Source organism: Cyprinodon variegatus, unplaced genomic scaffold (assembly GCF_000732505.1).
Source record: "Cyprinodon variegatus isolate N-32 unplaced genomic scaffold, C_variegatus-1.0 Scaffold697, whole genome shotgun sequence".
Taxonomy (NCBI): domain Eukaryota; kingdom Metazoa; phylum Chordata; class Actinopteri; order Cyprinodontiformes; family Cyprinodontidae; genus Cyprinodon; species Cyprinodon variegatus.
In genome coordinates, this window is record NW_015151150.1 from 390,956 (window position 1) to 410,791 (window position 19,836).

A 19,836-nucleotide genomic window follows, 5' to 3' on the forward strand; every position below is an offset into this window, starting at 1 on the left:
CTCTAGATGCATTTGAGATATCAAAAAAGTACTCCAGAGTGTTGTTCAGCATGGGGGTGAGTAGAAAATGAAGGCTAATCATGTTTTGGGTGTACTATTCCTTTAAGTTTCCTTCTTTAAAGTTTCCTTTAACAACTGCAGAAGTAGTTCTACATCCACCTGTACTGTAAAAACAAACATGCAGAAATACAGGGAATCTTGTGATCACTCATAATGGTCTCGACCTGGTTCTTTGACCATGATTCTGTTATGTCTGTCTGAGGGAAACGAGCAGCAGGACAAAATGAACAACCTTTAAAGTTGTGTGCTGCAGCTTCATCCTCCACAAACAGATCAGGTCTAAACTAGATGATAACATCATTTAGATGGATGCTGATCAGATAAACAGTCGCATAAACCGACCATCTGATTTAACATGAATCCGATAACAACCTTCCAATTGGTGCGTTCAGATGATGCATCTTTATTCTGCTAGCCTCAGGAAGATTCAGGTACATTTAAAAATAGCTTGTTAGCCGCTAGGTTTTATCGGGGGGCATAAAATAAAAAAGTGTTTTGTGTCTTAATATCACAAACATCCTTTGGCTACAACGGTGAGCTTTGGGCCGGTGAGAATGAAATAGAACTTTCCAGAAACATAGACTTATAGTGAGTTTTGAGTGAGACAGCGGTTCTCAGTTATCGCCCCTTAAAAAAAATTAAAAAGCACTTTTTTAACTTCATGCATTGCAACCATCAGTCAGAAGGTTACCTAGTTTTTTTTTTACATTTTCATACCAGTTAAACTATTTAATATTAACAGTAGAAAATGTTTTAATCCTGACGTATCCTTGCAGTCAAATCAAAAGATAAAACAAACAGTAGATGGTGCTGTTGACCCAAATAGCAGGGTTTGTCTATATTAACTGTACAGAGCGTTTGGGATTAAAACCCCTCAAGACAAAAGATGCACATTCTTAAACAGAGTAGTAAACCTGTAATGCTGTGGGCTCTCTGTGCTTCCTGCTGCTCTGAAGACCCTGTTTGAGTCTTCGGCATAATTAACTCTTTAAAGGAGCAGAAGGTTTAAAATAAGATGCAGTGGCCTCTAAGATGTAAATGAAGTGTTTTTTTCTTTGCAGCAGGGTAATAATCTAAAACATATGGGGAAAAAATACTCAGAAACACACAATTTGTTTTCATCCATGGACATCTCAATCCCCAGGCAGAATTTCTCTTTATATTTCTTAAGAGTGAAATGTTATAGAAGCAGACTAGGTGTGGCCTCACTCAAAAAAGTGGGTACCTTAAAGTTTTAAAAGCAGGTTGTTTGTTCCACTAGACATATTTCTAAACAGGCGTAGGGTTTCCTTTTTTCACTGTGAGAAAATGAATGTACCTTTTATCTATTATCTATGAATTGATTTATATACTTCTACTTTGTGTTGGTCTTTTACTTAAAACCCAGATAAAACACATTACAGGTGGCATTTGTAAAAGAGCAAAAAGTTAAAAGATATGAACATTTCACAAATCAATGTATCTTACATCTGTTGCACCTCCATCTGGTCGCCGCGATAACAAGATCGGAGTATTTTCTGCTGGTCGGGGTCCCACAGGTGCTCCTTTAGGAAGCCGCCTGCTTGCACCGCTCTCTCCAGCAGCGCCTCGTCCCCCAGCACAGCTCCGACCCGAGCGAAGGCGGACAGCATCAAGCCTGAAAGGGCGGAAGCTTTAATGACTACCCTACTAAATAAGTGCAGCTCATGTTAAAACATCACCTTGCAGGCCAAGCTGCCTATGTGCAGACGCGCCAAAGTCCCAACATAGTTCATTTCCACCCCCCTTTCTTTGAAGTTTTCCCTCATCCTTCGCTACATCCTTTCCCTCTATCGCTTCACACCTCTTTCATGTGCGGTATCAAAGCCAAACGGTGCACAGCCTGGATTTCAAAGTGCTGTGGCAGAGGACAGGTGATTAATGGAGGAGTTTGTTCATTAGAGAGGAGAGAAGAGACTTGGGACTAATTGGAAAGTTCTTGGGATAGCAGAGCCTCATTACCTCACTAACTTACTGTCAGGAGACATCAGCTAAACAGCCAGAACTTGTGGCTCAGGACAAGTGTTTATCTATGGATGTGCTTAGTAAAGAACATTTTAGGTAATGGGGAAAAAAGGGAAAGAGGCGCTAAAGTCAACACCATGTTATGGAAACTAGCAAGATGAAACTTTTCCGGTTTGCCCAATGTCGTCCACACACCATAAATTATTTATTTTACTGGAACTTTATCTGACAAGCAGACAAATACAGATCTATAAAGTATGGGATAGATTTCTGTTCATTTGTCTCTATTTACTGAACAGAATCCACCTTAGGAATCATTTGAATAATTCTGTGGTTGACGTGTGATAGACATTATTACAGAGTACTCACTAGGGGTTTTCATGGGGGTAGGGGGGAGGCATTTTTTATCCTTATGCTACCTGCTTTCTTCTTTCTTCCTCTTTGCTAACTAAGCCCATTTTTTTTTTCTTTCAGTCTTTTCTGCTATTCATATGCAAACTATAAGACCGCCCTGGAGAAGTTGCTCTGATCCACCTGCAGCCACAGTAAGGCTGCGTTTTATTGGATAAAAACAAAAGAAACTCTGACCATTGGTCAGTTTGGCTGCTTCAAAGCTGCTCTCTCTCTGCTGGTGGGACGTTACCACATGTGCACTCATGCTACGCTCAGACTGCACGCAGCAGAAGCAGTTACCCCAGGCTCACACCGACTCCGGTCTTACCTTTGCTGTGCGGTGGGTGCGGCGCCGCAGTGATTCCAAGTCATTAAAAAGACGTAAACCTCTCTCACCGGCTGCTGAGCTGTCCGGCTGCGGTTACCGAGACACTCCGGCGCTGCAGAAAATTCCGCAAGAAAGCTATCCTTGCGGCGTGCCGGAGCCCTCCGCAACAAGCTCTCGCAAATATCCTTATTTGGGCCGTGTTATCGCGGGAAGTTACGTGAACTCAAGTGAACTTCTGTTAAATCTCCGGACCTGTTGCCGGAGCCGCAGAGCCGCACCGCACCGTAGTCAAAAGGGCGGTGTGAGAGGGGGTGTGCGGGAGTTGCGGTCTCCGTCGGCTCGGTAACCGCACCGGAGCCAGTGTGAGCAAGGGCTTAAAATGCATGTGCTGCTTCATTTTTGATGCTTGTACAGGTTTAGTTCTGATGCGAGGCTGAAGCATCTTTGCTGCTATAGCTGCACGGTCAAAAAGTTGGTCTGATGCGCGTTGGGCGGAGCTACCCTATCCTTTCTTTGCCTGTAACAATGGCAGCTATATTTGCTGTGATCAGTGAGTAAAAAGTAGTTAATATGTTTTTAAGTGAAAACATGCAGTCAGTTCATCCAGATTACCATCCTGTCTTAAAATTTTATTTCGCTGTCAGAGCCGCTCAGAGCCCATACACCGGTACTTTGTCACTGGGAATCCCGTTTAATAGCAGCCTCTGGCCCGGTCGCCTCTTCGTGGTTTGCCACTGCTGTTTGCAGCGGCTGGAAGTAGAAATGAGCATTTTCATGTACGTAATCCAAACTGCAGACACCAGAATAATCAAATTGGACATATTTTGCCGGAATGTTTCAACATTTTTAGTTAAGTTATGTGTACATGAATTGTTTCAGAGGAGTGAACTGCAACAGCAACACTGTGTCTGTCTCCCTGCCAGCTCCGAGATCAGCTTCTCTGATTGGTTAGTCTTGCGGGTAGAGAAGCAAAAGTTTATTTTTTCCAACTCCAGCAGCTGCAGCTTCTGTAGTGCTTCAGCTGCTCAGACACTCGTGAGGCGCTGCTCCTGCTGCTCAAAACGCGCTGCAGGACCTTTTGCTGCGCCTTGATGTGTGTCAACCATTGACTTAGCATGTAAACTAGCTGCTTCTGCTGCTTCTGCAAAATGTGGTCTGAACGTAGCATCAGAGTTTGAGTGCAAAAGGAGCAGGGCTCCCATTTCCATGGTACTTTTCTATAAGTGCAAATAAGCAGGTACATGGGTTTAAAAGCAGAGTTACACTCATTAGAAGCCAGTGCCTCATTTCACTGTAACTTTTACCACATACAGCGTCACCAGTGTCTGCATAGAACCGTATGGGAGGGAGCCCAGATGTCAATCAAAGGGCCACTAATGCTCATTAAAAAAATTAGCATAATGGCCTGAAGTTCAGCTGCAATATGCTGCTGAGAACCCTGCATTACTGAACAAACCGAAGAAAGATGTGGAGTTCTAAGGAGGCTGTCCCTCTGAAAACTGACTGTGGGTTAGAACCCAACTTTAAACTCACCAAAAATTTAATCTGAACAGGCTGACAATGGAGTCTAAACAAATTTAAGAGGTCAAATGTAACAGCTATCAACCCTGCACTGAATAGACAATTCTTATTGTTAAACACAGTGGTGGCAGCATCATGAATGGGAATACTTTCATTCAGCTCTAATCAGCATTGCATTCTGCTCTTCTTAGTTTTTTGTTTGTTTTTTTTAATAAAAGAGTTTAAAGAAGGACAGAAAAGGAAAGTGGTCCGGTTTACCACAGGTCATGGTGGCAGAAAAAAGTTCAAACAAGATGAGAAAACATTCCACTGTGGGCAGCTGACTAACGCTACACATCCCCCTGAACGTATCTAGTGCATTATGACATTTGGTGGAAGCAGCAGGATGCTGCAGGGATGCTTCTGTTGGAAAGGAAGGAAGCAGTTGATTGGAATATGGATGGAATTACATACAGGGCAGCAGAGGGAAAAAGAAAGATGTTACAGATTGCTTTTTGCCCAATCTCAAAGAGTTTGGGAATTTTTACAAATAAAGAGCAAAATCCAAATCCAGTATCCCAGAATGCCTTTAGATATAAGTTGAATTCAATGTTTTTTGACGAAATGTCATCTCACTGGAGGAAAACAATAGTTTAAGACATTTCAGATTTAATAAAAAAAAATGAAAAGAAAAAAATCTGAGCATTACTTTGTTTTGGTGAAAAAAAAAAATCCTAATCAAATAACCTGATTTTAGTTATTGTAATATGGCAAAAATAGTATCAGAATCCATCTGTGGATTGATATGCCTGGTGAATTGGACTGTACCATTCCAGGAAGCCAGCATCTTGGTGTCTAGATGGGGACGCGGGCGAACCTTCCTCACTTCAGCCATTCTGGCTCTGGCTGAGGTCATGAGTTCATTGACCTTTTCCACAGTGATGCCAAAGTGAGCAGCTGTTAGCTCAACGGAATAGCGAACGATCAGCACATTCTTCCCCTGCAGCTCTCCGTGTGGGTCCTGGTAACAGAGAACACAGAGTCTTCACAGGAACTGAGCCTCAGTGCCTGTAGCAGAGGACGCTTCGTTCAGCCTTCCAGCTTCGCCTGATTTAGCTCACAGTTAAACAGAAGCAGCTACGGCCATAATAAACTAAAAATGAAACCAGACCTGCTCAGGTGCAACGTTCCCTTGCTCCTTGACTCCATAATGGTGCATAAAGATGTCTGCAAGCGTGGCAGCTCCAACCGCGCCCTCTACTACATCTGGTAAGAGCTCCCTGACTTCTGAGGCTGTCCACACACAGAAAGCCCCCTCTCGTTTTTCTTTTCCCCCTGATGCAGGGATTGAGTCAGCATCTTCTGCACTGTAGAAGCCTCCAGACTGGAAAACGGATAAAAAAAAATGTTAATACAGTGTTTTTTTTTTAGAAGCAGGCCTGGTAAGATGTGTTAAAATTGTGTAAAATATATTCATTCTTTGTTGCAGTCGAATATCTAAGCTGAAGTCTTAAAGGAACTAATCCTGTGACCTTGAGAATATTTAGTCAGTGGGGGCAGAAAGCTCTTCTGTAACATTTAAAGTCGTAACGAATCGGCTGTTCCAACCGTTGCATTTCTGAATTCTCCCGAGTGGTGAACAACTTAACACGAGTGGATAAAGTGAATGTGATCGGTCGTTTATCAAGGGGGCAGGATTGTTGTGGCGAAAGGTTCGCAAGCATGTTTGATTGTGGCTGGTTTGTCGGAAGCATCTTGCTAACCAGTTAGCAACTTAGTGCTAGCAGGTTCCCAATGGGAAAAAACATTGGGACCAAGTAGCACTAAATTGGTGACTTAGAAACGACACTGTCAAGGAACGCTATGGACAGCAGAAACATGCAAGAGGAGAGTTTTGTGTCGGAGGTCGTGGATGAGTCTCCTCCATTGTAAATTTTTTATTTAGAGGAGGAAAGCGGGGATGAAGATGTTGTAGAAGAGGACGCCAGGGCGGCAGAAGCTTGGTTTGGTGTAGAAGGCTTACAGCCGTACATGTTTGAGCCCTCGCCTCACAATGCTGCCAGTTCTGTTAGCTCTTTTGTATGTTTTGTCTAAATTAGGTTTATTTATTTTTGTCAGATATCATAGCCAGTTTTAGCATTTTTCCTACATAAAAAAATAAACAGCCCATTCATTTGATCGGCAGAGATCAGCCCTAATGGGTGATTGGTATCGGCATCTGTGGCAGAAATCCTAATCTGAACATCCCTAGCAAGATTGACATCTTATATAAACTTTAACCAGGATTGCTCATAAGTTTCCATTAACATAGGAAAAGATTGAGACGCTACACCAAAACTTGCTGACATTTTGAGACGTAAACATATGCAAATATTAGTTACTTCTGAAGCTGTACCTGCTCACCTCCGGGGCCTTATTTACATTTCTAAAAGGTCTTTCTTGGTACTTGTTTACTCTTAAGCATTTTTTTTTTTGTTTTTTTACTGCTTTGATCAATGCATTTAGACATTCGCCTGGACTGAGTTACAGCACCCCTTTCTTTCTTAACTTGCTTGCTGAGTTTAATACTAATGAAGCCGAGAGCAGTCGTGCTCCTATTTTTTTTTTACAACGGTTTTCTTCAGATAACAAGTTAATTCTATCACTATCTAAAGATAACGAACGCCTTTTTTCTGGTGATAACAGAATGATTCATCTCGAGAAAATAAACCTTGCTTTCTCGAGATCATGAGATGACTGATTTGTAAGTTAAATTGATTAGGCCTACAGCCTCCATCCTTCAATACCACAACAGCAGGAGGGGATTTATAAGGCTAAGTAATGTGTAATTCTGTAAATAATCCTATTTATAGCCTGAGGCAGTTGGTTAGGTGATTTGATTCAAAGACCATTCAGATCTGGTCATCGGGGGCTTCAGCACCAGGTTTTTTTCTAAACAGCTCCGGTGTAACACCTGTAACAGGTATAAGATGCGATGCAATAACAATTAAACCCAACAAATGACATCCAACTCAAGATTTTCAACAGAAACAGTAAGAACACTGAGAGTGGACAGAAATAAAATTATGTCATGATAATTATCTCATTATCCCAAGAAAACAATAACTGTTTTCACGTCATAACGAGATAAGTATCCTTTTATCTCGAAAAACAATTAATGGTTTAACTATGATAAAGAGATAGTTGGATGATTATCTCCAGAAAATAAAAAATATTTAAATATGACTGTTCCTGGCTTCGGTAAAATACAACACCTTACAGAAGTATTTTCATGCCATTAACATTTTCAATTCAATTAAATTCAGTTTATTTATATAGCGCCAATTCACAACACGTCATCTCAAGGCACTTTACAATTCACCAGATAATGCAGTCAAGTTGATTTAAAGTTTTTTATCTAAGGAAAACAAGTTGATTGCAATCCCTCACACCAAGCATGCTTGTAGCGACAGTGGAGAGGAAAAACTCCCTTTTAACAGGAAGAAACCTCCAGCAGAACCAGGCTTAACGTGAGAGGCCATCTGCTGAGGCCGACTGGGGTTCAAGGAGACAGAAGCAGAGATAGAAAAGGCAACTGTCAACCAGCGACACAGGTGGCCCCATCCAGGAAACACAGCCAGGCAGACGAGATCCGAGCCAGCTCTCATGTCAGAGGATGAGGGGAGCACATCCAGCCAGTCACAGTCAGAGAAACAGGACTACATTTTCAAACGTTGTGATTCTACAACCTTTTCTTCTTTGAACATAAAACCTATAAATACAAACATTAACATTAGTATTTAGGTGGTTTCTGAATTTCGTGTGAGAGACAAACACTTTGTGCCTGTCTCTCACACGAAATTCCATATACATTAACATAATGTATATGGAAACATTCAATGGATGTGAATACTTTTGCAAGGTATTCTATGTTTGAGCACTGAGAATACAAAACATTACTGCTGTAATTGATGGTAATTTATTAGGAACAATAGGTCCATGAAAACCAGCTTATTTTAACAGAGATTTCTAGCGTTGATATAAGAGCTCAGGGATTCTGCCTCGTTGAGGGAAGCCCAAAACAAAGCAAGTAATATAGAGAGGGGACAGAAAATTACCCCGGGCATCGTTATTCATTAGAATATAATTGTTTGATAAATCACAAAGAATTTAACAATAACAGTATGGTTTTAATTGTGTGTTCTTTTCACTGCCGGCCCTCGTTAATCAAAGTGGAGAAAAATTGACCTATACAAGAGAGAGAGGCTTAAACACGCCTTTTGTCAGCAAGGCACCATTGTTGCCCCAAGGGATGTATGAAAACACTAGCGGTACTCAAGAGCAAACAAGTAGCAGTCGAGCTGTCGATGATTCACCTTGTCACTCAGGTCCCTGGAGACATAGAGCAGTATGTCCTTGGCCACGTCTGCATAGAACTGCTCACCTGATACCTGGAAAGGAATAGAAACACCTGCATAAGGGCTATGATTCAACCTTTACAGTATCATCATTTATCAACAGGGTGTTCCCTATAGAACCCTAGAAGAGCGCTCGGGCAACTTCTATATCATCATTAACCACAGGAGGTATCCCTGCTCCATTTTACCTTGTGTTTGTTGGTCTTTTTTATTTAGTTCTTGTACATACACAAAAAATAAAAATAAAAGGTCAGTGCATTACACACTTAGGAAGAACTCAAAAACAAACTCTAGGACCGAGGTTCCACTAGTTTTAACCTGATCAAAGAGAAACAAATCAAAACCAACCATAATTGTTAAAGATCAAACTAGGGCTGAAACAATTTATTTGATTAATCGATTATTGAAATGGAGTCTTAAATGGCCAAGCTCCATTTTATATCAGTGATATGATCGTTCCTTGTTTCCTTTTCTTTTTTTTTTCCTTCGTTCCTTGTTTCCTAACAGACCACTTCGCTCTCAATCTGCAGGTTTACTAGTGGTTCCTAGAATTTCTAAAAATAGAATGGGAGGCAGATCTTTTAGTTATCAGGCTCCTCTCCTGTGGAACCAACTACCAGTTTTAGTCCGTGAGGCAGACACCCTGTCTACNAATGGGAGGCAGATCTTTTAGTTATCAGGCTCCTCTCCTGTGGAACCAACTACCAGTTTTAGTCCGTGAGGCAGACACCCTGTCTACTTTTAAGACTAGGCTTAAAACTTTTCTTTTTTTGATAAAGCTTATAGTAATTGTGGATCAGGTTATCCTGAGCTATCTCTATAGTTATGCTGCTATAGGCTTAGAGTTCTGGAGGACATAGGGACCCCTGTTTCATAATTCTATTTCTATTCTCCCTCTCTGCAGAATCTGTTAGTTCAGTCTCTAACGTTCTGCTCTCTCTGCTTTTTCTCATAGTAGCTTCACCTTGTTTGTTCCTGTTTGGCTTTGGAGCCATCCTGGAGAGAAATATCAGGTGTGCTGCTGCCATCAGCACCTTTGTTTATAGATCTTTGAGATTGGCCTGTTTTTCAATAGATTCCTGTTTCTCTGACTGTGACTGGCTGAATGTGCTCTCTTCATCCTCTGACATGGGAGCTGGCTCTGCCTGGCTGTGTGTTTCCTGGTCTGGGCCGCCTTTTACAGCTATTTTTGTATCTCTGCTTCTGTCCTTGAACCCCAGTGGGCCTCAGCAGATGGCCGCTCACACTGAGCCTGGTTCTGCTAGAGGTTCCTTCCGGTTAAAAGGGAGTTTTTCCTCTCCACTGTTGCTACAAGCATGCTTAGTGTGAGGGATTGTATTTGAGTCAATGAGTCGATGCAATCAACTGGTTTTCCTTGGACAGAAAACTTTACATCAATTTGACTGTATGATCTGGTTAACTGTAAAGTGCCTTGAGATGACCTGTGTTGTAAATTGGCGCTATATAAATAAATTGAATTGAAATTATCATCAACTAATTTAGTAATCGGTGAATTATTAACTGGAGTATAGAGACTCTAAAATGCCTTTAGCTGACAGAGCGACCCACCTTGACCAGCAATTATAGCATAATTGTTAAAAAAATATGTAAAAATTTTGCATTTAAGATAAAAAAATCTTTTTTCGTCTATCAATCTGCTCTATCCAGAACTCCTCAAGTGGAAATGTTTGAGTTTCACCTGGTTTCATTTTGCAAAAACTCTTCTTTAAGGAAGCTTTTGCTATCCGATTAATAATCTGAATAAATTCAACAGATTAAACAATTTGCAAAATAATCGTTAATTGTAGCCCCAGAAACTAAACTCTCCAAGTCTCACATTTAGGGTTTTGGCTGGCTGACTTAAGTCCCAAGTAGCAAAGATAACATTAGATAATACTGTCAACTCTTGACTTTCCTCAACACTGTGTCTAAAGTGGATTCTAAGGATCAAGCGCTTCTCAAGATCCAAGGCGGTCCTTAGAAACAGACATTTTGGAAGAAGCAACTCAACAACTACAACTTCCTCGGTGTCAACGAGGCCATTATTAAAACCAATCATTAAATCTTAAAAGATCTTACATCTGTTAGCAGAACTGTGGCGCACATGTAGGAATCATACCCGCATATTTTGGAGCTGTACAATTAATAGTGAAATTGTTTTTTTACAGGAGTCTCCTAAAATGTTATTGAAATGCATCCAGAGTTCTCGTCAGGCAGGCAGCCACACATAAAAACTGTCACCACTGCGCTGAAATTAGGCCGATGCTCTATTTCATGAGCATATTAGCCCTTAAAATGACATCTGCGTTCCCTCCTCAGGGTTCTGTTCAGCGCATTTCAACACAACCGCCGGTTACACTGAAAGTTGTCAAAAAGACATTAAAATCAGGCGGATACAATGAATTTTAATGGGACTGATGGCTGCAGAAACTATGTTTGGTGTAGCATCACCAGTGACCAGCCTAGAAAGGATCCTCCTATTTATGACAATTGGATGGATAGTTAGCAAACTTTATTAGCTGGAGCAGATATTAACTCACTTAGGATACAGTGTGGCATATTTACTATAAGGTGGAACTGCTTTACTATGGCAATAGGATAATTGTTGTCTCACTATGTGTATTTGTTTGTTGAAGTGTCTTTAGCATATGTGATTTGTCACATATGTTTCATCTTCCTCTTTTATTTTCGCTTTTTGTGAAGTGAGCAGTTTTACTCAAACCTCTTAGATTACCGTCTGGAAGGCCTCATAACTTTTCATATCATGCACCTGTTTCTCTGAGCTTTGAAAACAGGACAAAAATACAGTTAAACTAAAAAATAAAATAAAAAGTACAGGCTCCAAATGAAATGAATAATCTTGTCTGTAGAGACGTGAGGCGAACCAACCCTAACATTCATCTAAGGAGCTCTACAGGAATAACTGCTAGATGAAGTTGGAGCCATCAATGGATCTGCACATCATGATCACGGTCTTCTAGGATGTTCACCTTTGGGTCAGTGCTATGGGTGCAACAAGCATGCGCGTTGGCCTAGTGGTTAGAGCAGTGCGCTGAGAAGGTTGCGATCCCCACAGCCCTCAGGTGTCGCACAGTGGCAGCAAACTGCTCCACCAGGGGATGGGTTAAATGCAGAGATACATTTCTCCAGTGTGAGATCAATAAAGTTCAATTATATAATTGTTATTATTATTATAGGCGAAAACAAGCTGTCACTCAAGTCATCTCTCTGGTGAACACCATGAATGGAGTCAGCTATTCAAATTGCACAACTCCCCCAAAAATACCTACATATACACATACATGTATACTGTATGTACATTCCTTGCTTGTATACAAAGCTGACCATTAGACCTAACTCTAAGGGGAAAGGAGAGACCCGGACCTGAAAAGCTGTTATGTACGCCACAGCCAGCTGAGCCTGGTCATACAGCATCTTCTCAAAGTGAGGAACGTGCCACGAGGAGTCCGTAGAGTAACGATGAAAACCCTGAAAACAGTCACAGGAAAATAACATTAAACGAGAATCATTAGTTTATGATTTAGAAAGAAAGGCTCCAGAAGTGGAAATTCAAAAGAAAACAGCAAATATCAAACTCTATTAGCACTTTAATTGCAACAGTCCTCTGGTCTGTTGACACTCTTACACTACCCTTGAAAAACCGATCCATGCCAGACCGGTCCAGCTCAGATCAGTTAACCAGGTCGAGCTTGGTTCTGATGACCGTTTACACATCCCGCTATCTCGGTTCCTCGACTCCTCGCCTCCTAGTGACGATCTGTGGTATTACTGCCAATATTGAAGGAGGAAATCAAGCAGTTGGTGGTAGGGGTGTAAATAATAATCGTTTTGTATCAATGCATCGATCCAACAGCCGACGATCCGATGCATCGATACGTCTACAAGAGAATCGATTCATGTTTTTTTTTCTCCTCCGGTCTATTTTTATCCATTTGCTCCTGGGCGTAATTCTCCCCCCGTGCTGCAGTGGCGCTAAACCTATTTTGCTGTCAGTTACAATTTGGGAGAGGAGCAGCGGGGCGTCTGTTGAGGGGGCGGGGAAATCTGGAGCAAAGGTATTGCATTGCACTCATTGCACTGATTATGTATTTTTGCAGTATTTTTTGATGCAACTTTTCTACTTCTTTTATTTGCTGTTTCTAAAAAAAAAAAATGCATAACGATATTACAGCTTTCACTGATTTGTGTTAAAAAAACAAATAAAAAAACAAAACAAAAAATTAACAGATTAATCAATTAATCGAATCGAATCGTGGTGTATTCTTGAGTATCGAAAATAATCGAATCGTTGGGTCAGTATATCGATACTAAATCGAATCGCCATGATGGATGTGATTTACACCCCTAGTTGGTGGTAGTAATGCACCAAAAGTTCTTTGCCAAGCGCCATAAAACGCAAGAAAAAGAAGACGACGGAGGGAATCAAGCAAATCAAAATGGCGACACCCGTCACATTCAGAAAGTTATGCTTGATTATTATTGCTGTACTTCGGTGTTTGCGGAGGGTCAGGCATGGAGAAAATGTTGTGTGGAGAAGATTTCGATTGTTCTTCTTCTTCTGTTTTGTGTTGGTTGGCAAACAACTTCCGGAGGGGCATTACCGCCAACTACTGGAATGGAGTGTGAATCGGGATGTGCAGCCAGACGGAGATGACGCGTTCCGCTCATGCGCTCTTGTTATCAGAGAACCGAGCCAGGTAAAACCGAGCCGAGCCCACCTCTGGAACTGGTCTGCAGTTTGCTTTCAATTTACACACAATAAGTTATCTCAGTTACTGAGCTCAAACCGGTCTCGGCACGGTTTTTCAAGGGTAGTGTAAATGGGGTATTAGACTGAGAGATTCATGAGAGGTTTCCTGTAAAGCAGAGGAAGGTGTGTGGAAAAGCATCTGAAGCTCAAACATAGCGCACGGATCGATGATGCTCTTCACCTTTTTCCCTCCTTCTTTATTAAAGAACCAACATTTCTGACACACAAACTACTGAAAACAGGCAAAGTTTAGTTTCAATGGAAAATTCATTCCGTTAAGATTTTTGTTAATAGCCCGACTAGATTGTGAAAAGACTATAATATGACCAATGATTTATACAAATTAGTTTTATATTTCTGAAAGCAGAGGAAATATTGCTTCTAAAACGACTGACACCCTAAGGTTTCCTATAAGGCTTGTAAGTCCTTTTGATGTTAAAACAGCAAACTTTTCAGACTATGTATACTCCTATTTCAAGAAAAAAGGTAGAAAGGAAAAACTAATGGAGGGATAAAGGGACACAAGGAAGTAAAGAGGTAAGGAAGGAGGACACAAGAATGAAGGAATGAAATAGAGGAAAGGGGGAGGAAAGGACATAGGGAGGAATTAAAAAAGACACAAGGGGAAAGAAAGACACTGGGGGGAGGAAGAATGGAAATAAGACAGGTGGGAGGAAAGAAGAGGAAGCAAGAAAGAAATGAGGGAAGGAAAGAGAACAGGAACGAAGAAAGGACAAAAGGCAGGAAAGGAGGGAGGAGAAAAATGAAGGAAGGTCAGAGGGATGGGATGAAACAATGAAGGATACAATGAAGAAAAAAGAAAAGAAGAACCACAGACAGGAATAAACGAAAGAAAGAAGCCTAAAAAAATAATGATGGAAGGCAAGATAGGATAGGACAGAGGGAAGGGAATACACTAAACCCTAAGGGCTCAAGGAAGGAAAGAAACAAGAGCTCAGGGAAGGAAAGCTCAGAGGACATGAGAATATGGTTGGGTAATTTACATTGTTCAAGTCCTAAATTATTCATTTCACATAGATTGTACCATAACCTGGTGATTTATTTATCCTGTATGCTGATCAGATTAGACAACATGATAAAGTTGGAAAGAATGACTTCATTTCTTTTATAGATTGAACTTAAATCAAAAGGTCTTTGAAAGGAAGATTCAAATCCTCTCAAGATAAAATAGAACAGTAGTTGATACACAAAGCCTTAAGGTGTTTTTTTATCAATCAGTCGTAAAAAGAAATATTCCTAAAACTTACTATTTAAAAACTTACTAATCATTATATAAATTCCAGAAAAAAGTACCCTTTTAACTACTTGATTGTTTTAAAGTTTTTTCAGTGTTTTCCACTTTCTTTTTTGTAAAGCATTTACAGCAAAAACTCGACTAATCTTATTAATAAAACCCTTACCTTGCATTAAAAATTATGTAAAATTGTATATTTGACAGACTCTCTACTATATACGTATACTGGATGCGGACCTGTGCGACGTGGTCGTGGATGCCTCCCAGCGCCATCATTCGCAGCGTGTGCATGGCCATCTGGAGCGCCTCCACCCCCTCTGAGGTGCTGCGGTTCACCGACCAATACGATATGAGGAACATCAGATTCACTGCGGAGGCACGGAAAGAACAAACCACGTGAGCTGCTGTTCATCTGCAAAGCAGCTCTGATCGATGGTCCAACCAGAGCAGCGGTTGGAGCTACGGTACTTGGAAAAATGTCGCCTTCTCAGCTGGTTTTACTGATGTTTGGATCTTTATATTTAAAATGAAAAAGCTTTAAATGACATAGGAGCTGTTGTGACTGAGTATTTCTCTTTTATTTTCTTTAGCTTGTAGTTAGGATAAAAACATGAAAGGAAAGTTGTTGCATCTCAAACACAAGCTGATGACCACTCTGGATCCTAGGGAGTCTACCTGGGGAGGGGAACTTTGGAGCGTCTCTAAAACCTCCGTACTCTTCCTCGTAGGAATGGGCCAGCTGCTGGAAGCATCGATTCGCAACATCAGGGGCCAGAGGAGGGCTTTCTCCTGGGTTCGCACTCAGAGTCGTGCCTTTCTTTAGAGCCTCCATGATCCTCTCCCCACTGGACTCTAAAGCTGCTCGGTTGCTCTGCCACTGAGGAAAGAAAGAAAAGTTTTGTTTTAAGAGCATCTAAATTCATTTATATTAGAAGAACAATCATGGCCGCCCTAAATGCTCAATGCTCTGGTTAGACAAAAGTTCCTCTCACTACCTTAAACCCTGAAGAACAGCTGTGAAGGTTGTCGTATTATAGTTAATGAAAACAATTACAGACAGTTTAAAAAAAAAAAAAAAATGTTTTATATAAACCCTAAAAGCTAGCTTGTTATGAGAACGATTATTTTTCCCTAATAATATAACAAACACCTCACCCTTATAGACCCTGTAGCCTTTGAGAAATTAGAAAGCTGAGGCAGAGGTATTTCTTGCAAGAAATGAGGTTCACATTTATTTAACCCACCCCCTGCATAAAGAGCTTTCTCACACTTGAAAATTCAAGCAAAACTTGAGTTCATCAAGGTCATTCCCTGTTAGGTTCATATATCTTTCGCTGGCCAGATGGATCATTTCAAAACAACAGTCCTCCCCTCCACGCCATGAAGGAGGCTGTGTGACCTTCGTTTGGAGCCCGTGAGGCTGAGAACAGACATATCTCAACATTTTTTACTCCACACCTTGCACCTCTGAGACCTGAATTAATGTTTTTATACAAGTTAATGTAAAATCAGCACTCAGAAATAAATATATGTAAAAGGAAATTACTGTAATAGGAGATTGATTTCCCCCCCACACACTCTTCACAGCAGCCACCCATCTCGCTCGCCTTTCTGGGTCTTTAGGGAAGCGATTAAATGAGACGCCATCTTTACTTCCTTGTCGGTTGTTAAACCCATAGGCTGAGCAGGAGAGGGTCATGTTTTTGTTGGTGTTTTCAAAGTAATATGGAGGAAAACTGCTGGTGCTGTTCTATGTATGCAAGGTTTTTCCTTCCAAGAGGAGTCGTCATTGTGGGTGTGATGTGATTGGCATCCTTGGGCATCCTTAATAAAAGTTTCGCCAAACAGCCTGACTCTTCTAAACCGCAGGTCTTCAACAGGGGGTCAACGGTTGGTTGATTAGACTTTTTTTTTTTAATTCCCGCTGCAATAATTGAAATGTCTTTAAACACACATTAAAGGGGAACACCGTTTTTTTTTTTACATTGGGCCCTTGATTTTACGTTATTACATCATGTTCTACTCACCCATATTAGTTTTGTGTTATTTGGAACTGTTCTCAAGATATTCTGTTAGGTTATATCCAAGTAACGTCTTCCTATGGGCAACGAGTTGAAGGCACAAACTAAACTGTTCATAATTTATCATTTATGATACGCCAGCATTCATAACATGTAGGCGAATCACTGTCCCCCAGACATCCACGGTTATATTTTAACCCTACGACTTTAACCGTGTCAAACATTGTGGTTTGCGATGCAACGAGATGAAATTTGGAGAAGATAAATTATAAATATCAGTGGTTTACCACTTCACACTAAATTCCACAAACATAGCCTGCTTTCTGAAGTAATTTATCATCAACCTTAAGAGATCCTGGGTTTCATTTGGATCAATTTTTAGAAAAAGTTGTCACCTGTTCAATGATTCTCATCAAAACGGTCTTGAAGCCAGGTCTTCTCCCTTGGTCCCTGGGGGGAAAGTAAGTCCCTCCGATGAAAGGTCGAAGGTCAGGTGTTAACCACACACTCATGGGCCAGCCTCCACCTCCACTTGTTGCCTGAATGTAAAAATAAATCAAATAATTAAATCTTTCAAAAAAAGCATTTGTGGAGAAACATTTTAAGTCATCAGCGATGAAAACAAACCTGTACAAAGGTCATGTAGACCTTGTCAACATCAGGCCTCTCTTCTCTGTCTAGTTTGATGCAGACAAAGTTGTTACTTAGGATGTTTCCAATCTCCTCATCTTCGAATGACTCCCTCTCCATAACGTGACACCAGTGGCACGTGGAATAGCCCACTGGAGGTCGGAGACAAACAATCATATAGAAATGTTGCGACAGGATTGACAGAAAAGGCTGCTAATTTTGAAACACACAAAGTGAAACATTTGGTCTCTAAAGAGTTTTCCATAGGTGGAAAGGCGGTGTTGAAGGTGTTGAATGTTGATTGTAATAGTTAGGTTTAACCTTCAAGGCTTGAACCACCCAAAAAATATATATATATTTTTAAACTAAACAAAATCCACTAACTAGAGTTTAAGCCTTTTTAGTTGAATCAAGCTTCTTACCAGATAAGAAGATGGGTTTGTCTTCCCTCTTCGCCTTTTCAAAAGCCTCCTGTCCCCATGGATACCTGCAAAAACAAACATAGAACTTACCAATTTGATGCAAAGCATTAAGTTTAGGTTTAAAGAGACTCACCATCATCAGTAAGAAGGCGTTACTTCCTCTTATACTATATCCGTTGGTTGTGCTGTTCTTTTTACATCTTAATTTTTTTAATCTATTTGCAGGTAATGAAGCAGACTGAAGATGTTTTATCATTATCTCCTCTTTCCTTCATCTTTTCTCCCTTTTTTTCTGTTTTTCCTTTCCTGTTCTACTTACATTGCAGTGTCCATAATCTGTAATACTCCCTGCATAATTATAATAAAGCTATTTATATGCATAAATCAAGCGGAACACTATGGCGATAGCCATACTGCTCCACTAGTGAAAGTAAAATCTGTTGGACTCTTTTTGGCATCAAGACAATTATTCTTATTGCCAAATAGCCAGACAGGACACTGTTAAAAAATGAAATAAATAAATAAATAAATAAATAAAGAGAGTCACCAGTCGACTGGGTTGTGGGCGTGCTGCAACAGGTAGGGCGATCGCTCTTGTGCCAGCCTGTTTGTGTGCTTGTGACGAGTGGATGTCGCCTGGTCTCCCCCTGACGCCATGCTGATGAACACAAACGGACTGTAAATTACAGGAAAAAACAGCCAACCAACAGCCTGTAATATTATCTCTGCTTCAACACAAACGTCAAGAAGACCAGAACGTAAAAACAGCTAACTGGAGTCGTACCCTTACACTTAGCTCAGAGGTTACCATTTATCTGGGTTTATGCAGAGATATGTTGATTTCAGAAGTTCTGGCTTGGATGACGACGTCATTCGAAGTTTGATAAATAAATGATAATTATGGCATGAGAAGATAAAAGACGTATCATTAAGGGAACCCTTAAGTTTCCTGTACTTGAAGAACAAGTCAGGATTATACCATTCAGATACAAAGGAAAGTTGGTTGTAATAGACCAGCTGGTCAGCAGTGCTCAGCCCTAACCAGTTCAGCTGGCTAAGAAAACTTATCTAGCTTGTTTCCAGTGATGAAAAACACTGGAAACAAAGGTTTCACTACAGCTGGTAAATACCTAAAAACTGCAGGCAGAGAGACCAGCTGACTGATTAACTAATTACGCAATCATCATATCCTGCCTGATAAGAAAAAGAGAGTCAGTAAGCTGGTTTTATATTTCTCTCTTCAAACAATTGTTAAATGTTATTTATAAAATTATTACATAATCCTCCTTAAAGTAGAATACAGCAGCAACAATATATATTAGCTGTTGTCTAAACATTTAAAATAAACCCAATAAGTTGTTTTACATGTTTTTGTTCATATTTCTCCGTATATAAACCACAGTATTCTTTACTTGAGGCTCTCATAAACAGGTATATCTTGTTTTAAGGGAATACAAATGAGCCTAATAAACCTATCTGTATAGGAAAATGTAATTGTCTGAAACCGAACATGATTGCAATTTTTTTTATTATTATTTTGTTGTGCTTCCTTTTTAGTTTTCAAGAAAAATAAACCAGGATTAATCAACTATTTATTGAGTCTATTGTGTGTCTGTAAAGAACACAGAGGCCAAACAGCTAAGCCAGGAAGGACACAGAGAATTAAAGAACTGTCTTTATTCCCTCCATCATGTAAACAGATGATCAACCAGGAGCCGTGTTTTTTCAACCAATTCTCCCTCTCCCAGTGACAGGTGAGGAGAGGAAGTTCATTTGTAATGGTTTGCCCTTGTACAAATATAGATTGGGTAAAAACACAGCCAAATTAGATTGTTGCTTTAACCAAAACATAGGTTGAACACATAACTTCCAACCAGATTAAAACCAAAAACCTTGAAAAAACTATTATGTTTGAATAAAAATGACAAACACCTTTCATTTTGCTCATCATTACCCAATTTGCACAAACACTTTCACTGTCTGCTTGAGCTTATTCCATTTAAATGAAAACTGTGTACCTTATTGTTCTCTTCCAAGACATTTTACCTGTACAGATAGGTTTATTAGGCTCAAAAA

The 19,836-nt window shown here is 40.4% G+C and overlaps 1 protein-coding gene across 1 annotated transcript in view; it reads right to left on the reverse strand.

The window, feature by feature from the left end:
* The window catches only part of spata20 (spermatogenesis associated 20), a 73,369-nt gene that overhangs the window by 51,643 nt on the left and 1,890 nt on the right, over positions 1-19,836 (reverse strand). Inside the window, exons 2-12 of the mRNA XM_015394593.1 lie at positions 18,308-18,436; positions 17,761-17,825; positions 17,336-17,490; positions 17,104-17,247; positions 15,363-15,564; positions 14,925-15,055; positions 12,046-12,150; positions 8,620-8,694; positions 5,436-5,648; positions 5,093-5,285; positions 1,528-1,696 (exon numbers count right to left, since the gene is read on the reverse strand). Of these exons, the coding sequence (XP_015250079.1) occupies positions 1,528-1,696; positions 5,093-5,285; positions 5,436-5,648; positions 8,620-8,694; positions 12,046-12,150; positions 14,925-15,055; positions 15,363-15,564; positions 17,104-17,247; positions 17,336-17,490; positions 17,761-17,825; positions 18,308-18,436 (1,581 nt within the window). The remainder of the gene's footprint in view (positions 1-1,527; positions 1,697-5,092; positions 5,286-5,435; positions 5,649-8,619; positions 8,695-12,045; positions 12,151-14,924; positions 15,056-15,362; positions 15,565-17,103; positions 17,248-17,335; positions 17,491-17,760; positions 17,826-18,307; positions 18,437-19,836) is intronic.